Source organism: Monodon monoceros, unplaced genomic scaffold (genome assembly GCF_005190385.1).
Source record: "Monodon monoceros isolate NGI ecotype Baffin Bay Population unplaced genomic scaffold, NGI_Narwhal_1 Super_Scaffold_3, whole genome shotgun sequence".
NCBI classification, from domain to species: Eukaryota; Metazoa; Chordata; class Mammalia; order Artiodactyla; family Monodontidae; genus Monodon; species Monodon monoceros.
Genome location: NW_021703780.1, coordinates 21,220,370 through 21,235,236, shown reverse-complemented (window position 1 = coordinate 21,235,236; position 14,867 = coordinate 21,220,370). Strand labels below are relative to the sequence as shown.

Sequence of the window (14,867 nt, the reverse complement as noted above, 5' to 3'; positions counted from 1 at the left end):
CTGAAACAGAATGAAGGATTTCCTCCCCCACCTCTGGAGCCTACACCCACATGAGGCCTGTGTTAATAACACACTAATAGCAGGAAATCACAAAAATGTAGGATGGAAAAAATCAGGGCTCTTCCAACCCAAACTACGCACAGATTTTCATGCTATCGTCGATTCTGGTTGTCTAGTGATTTTGACCATTCTTCATATTTATTATTGGAGTGTTTACAGCTGGAAAAAGGTGGTACCAGATGGCCCTGCATTGACATAATCTGGCAACCAGCAGGACATTTACTAGAAATCCAGAAAACTATCACTTAGCTAACATCTGAGGAAGAGAAAGGATATTTGGAGACAGTGTGGATGTCATGGGCAGATTAAAAAAAAAAAAAATCTGTCTTGAATTATGAGCCATGAATATAAATGTTTTCATGGGACAAAAATATAAATGTGAGTCAAATTCAGCAAAAGCTTAAAACTACAATTTAATCTGAGTTATTCTGAACCTGCAAAACCTTTCAGATCCTTTGTGACAGTCTGCAAGAATACTGAAAACCTTTAAGAAATCGATTTTTTTTTAAAAAACAACATTTCAAGATATACATCTTAGGAAGGGCAACTTAAAATTCTTTGGGTCACATGTTATAAAACAATATTAATTCTCAAACACGTTTTATTGCAGAGAAGAGATAAAGGTGTTGATCTTTATTTGTGAAGGGTATGGGGCATGTGGGGCTGTCCCGATTCACAAGGAAGTTGAGGAACCCAGCTCTGCCTAGGGAATCTGCCCACTCTCATCACACTGGAAGGCACAGGGCATCAGTGAGTGGGTAGCACTCAGGTGCCTCAGAACCCAAACCTGCCCTCAGAAGCATCAATGATCATAGCATCCCTCTATCTGTCTTATAGTAATTAACAAATAAGTTAAATAAATATAATCAAGTTTAAGAACAAAAAACCTCTACCTAAAGAAAGAGTTAGACTTATGAAGCACATAATAAATGATTAACATTTTAATGTGTGGAGAATTCAAATGAATAAAGAAAAAAATTGACACTGGAAACAGAACAGTAACAGGAGGGGGACTAGCAATTTCCTCCAAAAGAAATACAAGTGACTAAGGAACAAGGCGGGAAAAGCTACTTAAGCAATAAGTGAAGAAATTAAAATTAAAATAGCAGAATACTTTTGTTCATATGCTTGATAAACAAGCAGAGAACAATATCTACTGATAGTGAGAGTGCAGAGAGGGATCTATGAAACACCTGGAGGACAACTCGACAATAAATAACAGAAAAAGCTTTTAGAAATGTGTGCAAACACTTGGGCTTCCCTGGTGGCGCAGTGGTTGAGAGTCCGCCTGCCGATGCAGGGGACGCGGGTTCGTGCCCCGGTCCGGGAAGATCCCACATGCCGCGGAGCGGCTGGGCCCGTGAGCCATGGCCGCTGAGCCTGCGCGTCCGGAGCCTGTGCTCCGCAACGGGAGGGGCCACAACAGTGAGAGGCCCGCGTACCGCAAAAAAAAAAAAAAAAAAAAAAAAATGTTTGCAAACTCTGATCTAGCAATTCTACTTACAGGAATTTATCCTAAAGAAGAAATTAACACATGACCATATATAGAAGTCATTTTAGTGTTCTTTGCACTACTGAAGAATTTTAAATGATCTAAATGTACAACAGATCATTTAAATAAATTAGGGAACATTTTGCATACGCTGAACTATGGCATAGCCTTTGAAAGTGGACCAAGTATTTACTGACATAAATGATCACAATTTACTACAGGGGGCAGGGGAGGAAGCTTATGAGATAGTAAGCACAGTATAATTGCATATATGCATGTGAGTGTTTTTTGTAGGTATGTATATAAATAAACTACGTACAGGCAGAAAACAGTGTGGAAGGATGGGTACCAAGTTGTCAACAGTGACAGTCTTGTAATGGCTTGGTACTGGCATTACAAGTAATTTTTGCTTTCTCGTTTATACTTTTCAGTATCTTCTAAATCTTCACCATAAATATGTAATGCATCGATAATCAGCAGAAAAAAAAGCTTTTTATGAAACTAATTTGCTGAGGTAGAAGAGTGATAACAAAAAGGGACTACACACACTTAGCTTTAAGATCTGCAGATGGCTTCAGGCATCAAGACAGAAAACACTGGCTCCTGGGGAAATGTTTCCCTTTGGAAAGTTGCTTTTATGCCTTCATCTTAAACATGTGGGTACAAATGTGTGCACATAAAATCATGGGACGTATGGAACCACCCCCAATTTCAAATCACTCAGTGAAACTGTATGGTCAGAATAAAGTATGACCAGATGGACAGAAAACCATTCTGGGGCCACTTTGCTTCACCCACTCATCCACGACACATTTAGTGAGAACTTCCAGTGTGTTGGGTGCCAGGGACATGGCAATGAATGAGGCAAAGCCCTTACCATCCAGAACCTCCCAGGCTAGGACACAACCAAAATACAATGGGAGACGCACTAAAACTGAGGAATTTACAAATTCCTGTGCTATGGAACACAGAGAAGGGAACATCTAGTCCCACAGGGTGTGGTGAGAGGAGGCTGTCTGAGAGGCTTCAAAGGGAAAATGGGATAGAAACTGAATCTTCCAGGAGCAGCAGTCATTCACCAGATTTGTAGGTGTGACACTGCGGTTGTCCCAGGCGAAATAAAAGCATATAAAAACACACAACAGAGGGAAGGAAGGAAGGGAGGGAGGGAGGGAGGGAGAGAGGGGAGGAGGGAGGAGGGAGGGTGGGCGAGGGAGGCGAGGTGACGGCGTGGGATGGGATTTCCGGGAGGGACGTGACAGGGAGGGACAGTGAGTGGCCGAGCGGCCGTTGGGACGGGAGGGAGGGAAGGAGGGAGTCAGCTTCGGGAGGGCAGGGAGGGAAGGGGTCCGCGCAAGGGATGGAGGCCGGGAGCGGAGGAAGGGAGACCCCCTAGGACCGGAGGACGCTGGGACGTGCGGACCGGGAGGGAAGTTTGAGGGAAGGCGCGGAGAGGTGAGGCGAAGCATGACCGGAAGGAGAGCGAGCAGGAGAGGCTGTAGGTTTGCGGACGGGATCGGGAGGACTAGGAGGGTATCCCCTCAGAGGCTTTTCGGGCCAGGCGAGCTGATGGGAGGATCGGGACGGGGGGAACCCGGAGGGAGGAGGCCTCGGATGGCCGATGGGATGGGAGGCACGTGGAGTGGCTAGGGGACACCCTCCCTCTTGGGGAGGAAGGAGGGGGGAGGGAGCGGAGGGGAGGAGGGAGGGGACGGAGGGAGTGGAGGGAGGGGAGGGGGAAGGAGGGAGGAGTGGGGGAGGGAGGGAGGAGGAGGGAGGGAGGGAGGGTAGGGAAGGAGGGAGGCGGGACGGGAGGGAGAAGAGTGAGGAGGGAGGGAGAGGAGGAGGAGGGAGAGAGGGAGGGCGAGGGAGGGAGGGAGGGGTGGGAGGGAGGGAGGGGAGGAGGGCGGGAGGGAGGGAAGGAGGGAGGGCGGGAGGGAGGAAGGAGAGGAGGAGGAGAGGGCGGGAGGGAGGGAGGGAAGGAGGGAAGGCGGGAGGGAGGGAGGAAGGAGAGGGGGAGGAGAGGGAGAGGGAGGAGAGGGAGAGGGAGGAGAGGGGAGAAGGAAGAGGAAGAAGATGATGGCGGCAGGGACAGCGCAGCCCTTTGGGCCAAAAACTGCACTGTATACGTATTAAGCCATTTGATCCCACCGCCTCTGATGAAGCAGATGCTCATTTCCATATTACAAATGAGGTAGGTCCAACCAAGGGACTGTAAAAGCAAATTTATAGTAAGCAAAAAAGTTAGGATTCAAACCTAGGCAGTCTGCAACAGAACGGGCCATTGCTACACATACTGCCCTCAAAACATAGTGATATAGTTAAGGAATGGGAAATTACTCAATTCAAGAAACTTTCACTGAACACCCACAATGGTCCAGGCACTATGCCAGGTGCTGGAGATACGGAGATGAGAGATACAGAGGCTGCAAGGAGAGCCCCCTTCAAGTAGGGAAGACACCACATTTATACAATAATGTTAGATATGATCTAGAAAGGAAAGAGAAATTGATTCTGTTGAGGCCTCAGGAATAAGACGTCTCAGAAGAGATGATCACAGACGAGGGTTTTATAAAATAAACTGAAGCTCTCCAAGAATATTTGGAGACGTGTGAGATAAGAGAAAATATATATGGGTCTCTGCCTCCCATGCCCGTTCCTGGCACAGAGCTCCTCAAACCCTTGTAATTTCCTAGGTGATAAGAGCACTAGAAACATCCCTTGTTCTAATATTTGTCTTTGACCCTGACACTGACCCAGGTCTCCTTAAACTCCTGTAAATTCTTAAGTGGTAAGAGCATTAGCAGCATCTTTTGCTCTAATGAGGTAACCCTGGTGGGCTCCTGGATGGGGGCTGGTCACCAGGAAGACCAAGCCATGCTGAGAAGCCCCACCCCCACCCATCAACACTTCTGCAGAAAAGGGAGAGGGCTTGGAAATGCAGTTAATAACTGACCACGCCTACGTGACGCAGCCTCCATGAACATCCCAACGGTATGGGTTCTGGAGAGCTTCCAGGTTGATGGACACGTCCACACCAGGAGAGTGACACACCCCGACTCCACAGGAACAGAAGCTCCTGGGCTCAGGACCCCCCAGACCTCACCCCAAATATCTCTTCATCTGGCTGTTCATCTGTATCCTTTATCATACCCTTTAATAAACTAGTAAACGTAAGTAAGCGTTTCCCTGAGTTCTGTGGACCACTCTAGCAAATTAATCAAACTCAAGGAGGGGGGTCTTTGGAACCTCTGATAACCTGGGCGTGTGAACTGGTATCTAAAGGTGGACGGGGGGCATGGCAGTCTTGTGGGACTGAGCCCTTAACCTGCAGGATCTCGTGCCATCTCCAGGTAGATACTGAGCTGAATTGTAGGCTACCCAGGTGGTGTCACAGAGAATTGCCTGTTGTGAGGGAAAAACTTCCACACATCTGGTGACCAGAGGTGTCAGAAGTGAGATGTTTTGTGTGAGTAGTAAAGGAGATGCACAGGAAAGAGAAACACAGAAGGAAGGCAAGAATGGAGGTTTTCCCTATACAAGATGAAAGACAAGCTTTTCAAGCAGAATACGAAGCGTATACAAGGCAGTGTATGCAGGGAGATTTTAATTATTATTGTGACGGTGCTGATGTAGCAAAATAAGAACAAAACTGGAAAAACTGAGAGAATGGTGAGTGGAGTCAGGAAAGAACCTGGGGAAGGAAAGGCAATTTCCAGGACAGGAAATAGAGCAGGTAGAGCTACAGTGGTGACTGGGACTGGGCAGTTAGGCCCAACTGTTTTCTGTGCAGCAGACAGTCCATCTAGAGGGGAAGGGGGAACGGGGAAGTGGGGATAGCTGATGTCTTTCCAAGGATGAACCAAGAAAAACACAACCAGTAGTGACCATTTTGTCATGTAGAGAAATATTGAATCGCTATCTCACGCGCTTGGACCTAACAGAGTGTTGTAGGTCAATTATACTTCAATAAAAACAAACAAAACATTGCTAAATCAAAAACAAAAACAACAACAGCAAAACACAACCAGCTACCTCTAGGAATGTGAGGCAGGAAGCAGCCAGGTGAGCGTTCCCTGACTCAAAGTTTGAAAAGTTGGAGACCACAGGCATACCTGAAAATTATTCTCTACTCTGAAAGCATTTCACTTTAGAACACCAGAAATCAGATAACTTCTTTATCTTAAAACTTCCAGAGTACTATAATACACATACAGATGACCCCTGAACAACGTGGGGATTAATCTGCGTGTAACTAATCGTCTGCTCTCTGTATCCACGGTTCCTCCACTTCCACAGATTTAACCAACTGTGGACCATGTACTACTGTAGTATTTACTGTTGAAAAATATATGCATGTAAGTGGACCCGGGAAGTTCAAAGCACATTGTTCAAGGGTCAACTACATTTTTAAATGCAGAGACACAACAAGTATTAATTCTAACTATGTAAGGTACCATGGGGCAGCAGAAATATTATAGACACAGTTAAGTAAATAAGATATACTGTACCTTTAGGTGACAATGAGGTTTTAGATAAATTTAAATGCTTTAATCCCTTTGGGAGTTTGGCAAACTGAATACTTAAAGACGACACACCTGAGAAAGAAAGGGAAAAGGGGGATTGTTAGAATTTTTAAGTTGTTAGGATTGCATTTGTTTTACAATGCCTGAAAGTTAACTTTGATTCCAATTAAAGTGACTGTTTTTTCTTTCTAATGTTAGACACTGTTTTCTAATCATCTACCATCATGCCTCCTTTACTTTCAGTCCTACCTATAGGGTAAGAGAAAAGCACAATTATCGAAACTTTACCATTAGAGATGTTTTTCTTTGGACCAAGTATTATCCTCTCCTCATAGTGCTATTTCAAATGCAAATAGTCTTGGGAAGAGTGATATAATTTCGACTCTTTTCTTTTTAACCTGTGTCTTAATGAGCTAATCACTCTTCTGGGTGAACGGATGCATGCTATTTAATTATTGTCAAGAAAAACAATGTGATGTTAACTATTCAGATAACGGCTTCACTTTAAGCAGATGACTTCCAATATTTAATTGGCTTATGGCTAACAACCTCAGACAAAGCAACAGAGCATGTTTTAAACTACCTTTAACCTATGTTTGGTAACATAAAATTAATCCCAAGGAATTTATAGTAATAAAAATCCGGTGGTCTCTAAATTTAATGGCCAGAGTGGGCTACTGTGAAAACCAGCTCACTCACCCAAGGACTGTAATGAATGTAGACTCTTTTCTGGGAGGAAATAAGTAATAGATGAACGTATGCTCTTCCAACAGGTCCTTCAACCAACCTCCTGCTGTATCTGAGTTATCACTTTCCCAGGGGGCATGTTTTGGGAAGAATCCTAAAACAGTATTAACTGTATGGTCCCAAACTCCAGGCACCAATAAGGAACAACCGTGCTGGCTGCTGCCCTATCACATAACCCCAAATTACAAATAAATTTTATCAATTAATACGTACTACTCTAGAAATAACCTAAACGTCATTCAGCTTGATGAAGCTTCTAGATGGGCATTTCCCCAAGGATGGTAGGGTACTGAGAGACCCTACCTATCTCCCACAGCATCTCCAAAATAAGTTTGACAATCACTGGATTAAATAATGTTAAACAGGTTTTTTAATTAAAAATATTTCTAGAGATTTGAAAATGTTAATCCATAATATTAATTGCAGAGAGGGAACAGGACTGATATTTAGTCAATACATTCTTGTAAAATGTATTGGGGTGGGAGGGGAGAGAGGAAAAAGATGGAGAAATTTTGAAAACTTTATTAATCCAAAAGTCAAAGAAAGAGGAAAAGGGAACAACAAAAAAAAGTGATAAAGAGAAAACAGATATACAGTAGATTGTCACACAAATAAATCAATAATTACATTAAATATAAATGTACTAAGTATTCAGACTAAAAGTCAAAGATGGATTAGCTAAACAATAATATCAGATGGTTTCGAGAGACACACTTAGAAATGCATGTATTCCAAAGTGAACCTAAAAGCATGGAAAAAGATATATGCTGCAAATCTAACCAAAAGAAAGCTAGTTTATCTGTAATAATATAAAACAAGTTAGAGTTTAAGAAGTATTACTAGAGATAAAATGAGATATTTCTTTAATGAAGATGTAATAATTTTAAATCTGCACAATCTGAACATCACACTCTCAAAATATATAAAGTAAATCTAATGGCAAAAAAAGAAAATACACGTATTATTATACATATATATGTGTGTGTATACACACACACACACACACACACTCAATAGAGGGAGATTTTTAAACACATCTATGTCAGTAGCTGATAAATGGACAAAAAAAGCTATAAAATATACAAGATATCAAGAGCATACTGAAAAAAATCTATTTGATATATTTAAAACACTGTACTTAATAACTACAGAATATATTTCTTCAAAATACACAAGGAAAATTTACCAAAAGTGACCATCTACTGAGTCATAAAGCAAGTCTCAACAAACAGTATATTCCTTAACTTCTGTGAAATCATACAGAGTATATTTTCAAACTATCAGTATGTTCTCTAACTGCTACCACTACTATGGAATTAAGATAGGAATTATTTTAAAAATTACAGTTAGAAAAATCCCCCAATAATTAGAACTTAAGCAATATATTCCTACATAACAAATGAGTCCAAGAAAAAAAATCACAATGGAAATCTTTTTAAAATTTTTATTTAAATTTTAAAAATTATGACATCAAATTTTGGGGATACAACTCAAGCCCTCCTCAGAGTGAAGTCTATACTCCTAAATACATATGTGAATAAAGAAGAAAAGCTGGAAACTAATTATCAAAGTATCCATCTCAAGACGTGTAAAAAAAAAAAAAAAAACAGCAAATTTATCCTCACTCCATCCCTATAAACAGAAGGAAAGAAATAACAGAGAGAAGACATCATTAAACAGAAAGCAGTCATAAAATAAGTAAATTTAACAAAGCTTGTTCTTCAAAAAAAAAAAATGAATAAAATTAATAAATCCCAGCAAGACTTTAAAAAAGAGAGAGAAAGAAAAGGATCAAATCAAATTATATAAATCAGAAATGAAAACAGAATGCCAGTAGCGATCCTGCAGACACTACAAATAGAACTGAAGGGTATAAAAAAATCTACAGATCAAAAAATGTATCATTTTAGAAGAAATTCCACATGAAAAATACAACTTGGCAAAATTTACATAAGAAGAAATAATCTCCTCTATGTAAGAAAATAATAAATCTATTATTAAAAACCTCTCAACAAAGAAAAGCAAAAGAAGACAAATATAAAAGAGTATGTATTATATAATTCTATAGTGGTGAGGTTCCAGAATAAATAAAGCTAATCTATCATAACAGAAGTCAGAATAGTAGTTATCTTTTCCAGGTGGTGGAGGGGAAGGGTGGGGCAAAACAAAAGAGGAGCTTGTGTAGTGCTGGTAATGTCCTATTTCTTGATCTTTGTAGAGGTTGCATAAGAGCATCCTCTATGTAAAAATTCATTACGGGATTTACAAACTTTTATCAATGTACATTATACTTCAATGAAAAAAGTTACTTCAGAAAATTAGGTACGGAAAATAACAGAGGAGAAAATCTAGATGTCTGTGGGTGGCAATGACTTTTTAGATACAACAGCAAAGGCACAGTCCATGAAAGAAATCATTGATAAGCTGGACTTCATTAAAATTAAAAAGTTCTATTGGTTACCAAGGAGAGGGGAAGGATAAATTGGGAGATTGGGATTGACATATACACACTACTATATATAAAATAGATAATAAGAACCTACTGTATGTCACAGGAAACTACTCAACACTCTATACAATGGCCTATATGGGAAAAGAATCTAAAAAAGAGTGGCTATATGTATATGTATAACTGATTCACTTTGCTGTACAGCAGAAACTAACACAACATTGTAAATCAACTATATTCCAATATAAATTAATTTTAAAAAATCAACAAGTTCTGCTCTGCAAAGGACAATGTCAAGAGAATGAGAAGACAAGCCAGAGACTGAGAGGAAATCTTTGCAAAAGGCACATCTGATAAAGGACTGTTATTCAAAATATACAAGAACTCTTAAAACTCGACAGTAAGAAAATAAACAACCTAATCAAAAAATGAGCCAAAGACCTTAATAGATATCTCACCAAAGAAGATATACAGGTGGCAAATAAGCATATGAAAAGATGCTCTACATCATATGTCATCAGGGAAATGCAAATTAAAACAACAATGAGATACTACTACTACACACCTATTAGGATGGCCAAAATCTGGAACACTGACAACATCAAATGTTCCAGGATGTGGAGCAAGAGGAACGCTCACTCATTGCTGGTGGGAATGCAAAATGGGACAGCTGCTTTGGAAGACAGTTTGGTGATTCCTTATAAAACTAAACTTAATGTTACCATGTAATTCAGCAATCACACGCCTTGGTATTTACCCATAGTAGTTGAAAACTACACGAAATTCTGGAAAAGGCAAAACTCTGGAGACAGTAGAAAGACCAGTGATTGCCAGGGGTTGGGTATGGGGGTGCATGGGGAGGAAGGATAAACAGGTAGGACACAGAATTTTTCAGGCAGTGAAAATACTCTGCATGATACTATACTATAACGAGGGACGCATGTCATTATACATTTGTCCAAACCCATTAAACACCAAGAGAACCCTAATGAAAACTATGGACTTTCGGCGATTACAATGCATTAATGGAGGGTCATCAATCGTAACAAATGTCTTAACTCTGCTGATGGATGTTGATAACAAGGGAGGCTATGCCTATGTGGGCCCAGGGAATATATGAAATCTCTCTATATTTCTCTCAATTGTGCTGTGAACCTAAAACTACTCTAAAAAAGTTAAGTCTTAAAAAAAAAATTAGGTATGGAAGAGGAAAGGACACCAGATTCTTATTTTAAATATTGACAAGAGTTATCATTGACTACTCATGACCAATTCTTTCACGTATTTTTTCACTCAGCAAAGTATATGCTACGACAATGTTTAAAAATGGATTATATATATCCCCAAATAATGCTGAAAATATCTGTTAGATCAAAGTTAAACTTCAAATTTGTTTCACTCAGGTTGACTCGAGTTGTTTTGCTTTGTTCTTTGAGAAAATGATAATTTCTAAACTTTCAATATTTTCTTTTGTGTCAGACACACCTGGAACACCACATAAAATTGTAAATGCCTACAACCAAATGCAAGGCCAGAATGGAACAACTATTTTACACTACTGGTGACACCCACCCATCTGTTCATTCCTTAATCATAAACTTCCTTTTAAAAAGGAAGGTAGACAAAAAAGAATAAATAATCCAACAATACTTTTCTCTAGAAATAGAACTATCACACCCTAAAGTAATGAAAGTAATAAAACGTGAAGCTCCTAAGTTAGAATAAAGGTGAATAAAGTCATGTTTGAGCATTTATTTTAAACAAAGAAAGCAGGATTAAAGGTAAAAAGGACTAAAGTCTCAGATACAAGATTGTTCACTTAAAGTATTTTTTATCTAATCCCAGACTAAGTTACTAGCTTCTTTTTTTCTTGATGAAATGTTTTGTTTTAGTTTCCTAGGCATCCACAACTCATAAATATATTATATTTCTTCTTTAAAGAAACACCCTTGCTAAGTGCTAATGGAATGAAAGGCATAACTGGGGCCAGTACTGTTCAGTTTTTTGAAAATGAAAAAACTAAATTCACTTTTGATAGAAACGTAACAGATTATTACACAAAGGGTCCTCCACTCTGGCAGACTTCAGAAATGGGGTCTTGGCAACATGAATGAATTGAGGGTGCCTGGCAGCCAAAATCTCAGGAAAAACAAAAAAATTAACCTCCCTTGTACTTCCTGAAGTCAGTTACTCAATAGTGCCATGGAAGAAACTGATCACCAAGAAAACATTTCCCCACAAAGAAAGGACAGAAGAGACCTTTTCAACCTCTGGCCAAAACTATTCAATTCTGCCCCCCAAATAAAGCAAAACTTAGCCTTCAGAGCTGTGAATTAAAACGAAATTTATCACCAAAAGCTTTCATCTGGAGACTTTACTGGATGAATAACCCTTCTTGTAATTTATTTTTGTTTTACTATGTGTCAAATTTAGAAGGAAAAAATGGTCGAATTTTTATTTCTCCTTTCAAAACAAAACTATTATCGAAATATTTATGACTAATAAAAAAGTAATTATAAAATGTTTAGAATTATAATTTGCCATCTGATGTAATTAACTTCCTAAGACAGGAAATTAAATTTGACATTGCAGTTTTAACCCATTAATCATGCATGTACTTAAAAGCCTATGACAATAACATATAAAACTCTAAAATTTTGATATTCTGGAATCAGTGTGATTCACATGGTTGGAAAAAACGGTTTAAGGTGGGTCCTGGTTGACCAGAAGCATAATATTAATAATTTAACAAAATCCTGCTATGGAGTTCTAGCAACATGATACAGGGAAACAAAAGATCTCTTTCTTGTCTGTTAGAAAGCATATAGATTTGACACTGTAGCTATCAGAACACCGGTGAGAGTTAAAATCTTTAGATTTCTACTAATTCCAATGGCTTCCCTGGAGAGTTCAGAAACACTAAAAAAAAAAAAGAAGTAAATAAATAAAACACGATGGAGTATTTCCATTTCAAAAATAAGACTGAGAGAAAGAGATTCAAGAACTAGGAATATAGGAATAAAAGACTAGTGGGAAAAAACTGTCAACACACTTAATTTTTGAATGCCCTAAAATCCAAATCTATGCAGTTTTAAAAATACTGTTTTACCCTGTATAACCATAAAAATATCAATTAAATATGGCTGAAATCATGACTCTAAACAAAAGTACTTTCTGCTGAGTAGCTGTCGCACAGAAACCTGGCCTCTTTAAATATCAAAGTGATTAAGAAAATGCACTGACGTGCTATGGAAAAAGCCAATGTTTTCCAAATCGCATACACAAAATTATTTCCTTACTTACACTTCCAAGGGAAATCTAGACAGCCAAATCAGAAAATCCCAACCACAGTATAAAGGCTGATTGATTGATCACTAAGGCAATTCTGAACAAGAGTCTGTCGGTACTAGGTATGACTCTGCAAACTTTTCCAAATTATGTAAACATGGTTTCCTCATCTCTAAAGGGGAATAATAACATTTGTGCTATTTAACTTCACAAGACTATTTTATGAATCAAATATGGTGGTAAGAGTTAACACTTATTGAGAGTGCATAGTATGTGACAGGCGATTCTTATGGCTTTTATGTGTATTACCTCATTTAATCCTTAGAACACCGTTATGTAGGAGGTGTTATTATTATTTTAGAGATGGGGAATCTGAGGCATAGAGAAGTTAGGTAACTAGTCCGAGGAAACTCAGATGTAAAGTAGAGAGGCCCAGATTCGAACCTATGTATTTTGACTCCAGAATCCACTGGTATACACTGAGATATGAAAGATCTACAGCACCCCAAAATGTAAGGGACAATTCTAGAATCTATTTATCTTGTCTCCTCCAGAAAATCAAATCAGAGCCACCACCAGATGGCTGGAGAAAAAATAAAATATTTGGGTGCTTCAGGTCAACATTTCCAAAAGAGAAACACTCCAAGACAGGATTCTAAATCATCTTTAAACAAAATAATCCAATTTAGAACAAAGTGAGGGGAGGAAATAAGGACAGACATTCCTCATGAGGCTAAGATCATAAAATCTAGGATAACTGGGACGGGTAACTAGGGAGAACAGAATACAGAGCTTGTGACATTTACGGAAGGAAAGTGTGTGAAATGAGCAGAGAGAGAAGAGTTGCATTCCCCCAAAACACTCAACTTTGATCCAAAAAGTCATCAGATCCAAAGGATTAGTCACAAGGTGATGACTGAAACACCCTGGTTCAGATACTAGGTCAGCCCAGAGGACTCACCACAGAACTAGTTAATGAAGTTCAGCTAGAACAGGGAGTTTCAAGCCTTTTCAACCATGACCCACATAAAGAAAGAGATCTGTCATCATGATGCAGGAACCTCATACCAAAATAAACACATACACATGTAATAGAAAACTAAAACCCAAATTTTCCTGAACAATGCACTCTGATATTTTCTATTCTATTTCTTTTTTTTTTTTTTTTAAATGCTTACCAGGTCTTGACCCACAATCTGAAAACACACTGGGCTAGAAGGCCAAGAGCAAGCTGGGGCACAGGGCCGGCCCCACAAACAGGATAAGAGAAGCTCCTGCCTGTGTGTGGTCCGTTCACTGCCGTGTGGGGCTCTCGCAGAGGGGAAGCAGGGCATCCAGCATTGGAAACGTTGCCCATACACACTACACGCCTCCTACTAAATCATACTTCAACCTCCTCCACCCCAAGCCCCTTAACAACAGAAGGCTGCCTGTCCTCTGCACATGAGCCTGACAGGGAAGCTGAGCTGTAAATATCAGGGCTGTGCTGCATCATCTTTCATATAACAAAGCAAGGAGCCAAACTTCCTCTCTAGAGTTTCCAAATAAGTCCCTGAAAGAATGGTTCAGGTACAAAATCAAATTCCACTTGGTGCTTAAATTCCTCAGAATTCGAGGCTGCCAAACTGCCTTGCGTTTCTTTGCAATTCCTTGTAAATAATCTTCCTGGGCTCGGTCTCTCTTCATAGACTAAACAATTCAATCGCAAACTCCTCCCCCATGCTTTTTTATTGTTTTCCATTGAAAACCTCAGAGAAAAAGTCATGAAAATTTTTCCCTATTTTGAAGTTTCTATAAATATTTTACACTCAGTTGGATTTCTTGTGGACTTTCCATCCAGGAGCAGAAAAGCTACCGATCACTTTCAGATATTTAGCCTGGATGAAGAAAAAGCCTGTAAAGAATCGGTGTTCAGGAGGGTCAGCCCCAAGAGTGAAAAAAGGTGGGGAATACAGGTGTTGGCAATTGTCCCAGGGCACCGGCAAACACAGCGACGAATGAATTAGAGGGGGCAGAAACGTGTCAGGAGTGTCAAAACTTGAATGTAAGTGAGCAGAAAACACCCCGAAGAGTCGGTATCTACGCACCAAGCTGTGGAAAACATCCTTGGAAGGATTCATGGTTCTAACACCTGGGAACAGACTGCAGGTAGGTGAAAAGATGCACAAAATCAGGTCACACAGGTAGGAAAGTGGAGCAAAGAGGCAGGGAAACGTCATCTCTGAATACATGCTCTGACTCTGTACAAAAGAAATCTCTATAAACTTCACCATGGTTTTCAACTGCAATTTAAAAACCACAAAAG

General features: G+C 39.7%; 1 protein-coding gene across 7 annotated transcripts in view; it reads right to left on the bottom strand.

The window, feature by feature from the left end:
* Nucleotides 1-14,867, bottom strand: part of CARMIL1 (capping protein regulator and myosin 1 linker 1) — a 435,866-nt gene that overhangs the window by 125,625 nt on the left and 295,374 nt on the right. For all 7 annotated transcript variants that reach the window (XM_029242717.1, XM_029242718.1, XM_029242719.1 and 4 more), the window contains one exon: nt 6,064-6,150. In XM_029242717.1, the coding sequence (XP_029098550.1) occupies nt 6,064-6,150 (87 nt within the window). The remainder of the gene's footprint in view (nt 1-6,063; nt 6,151-14,867) is intronic.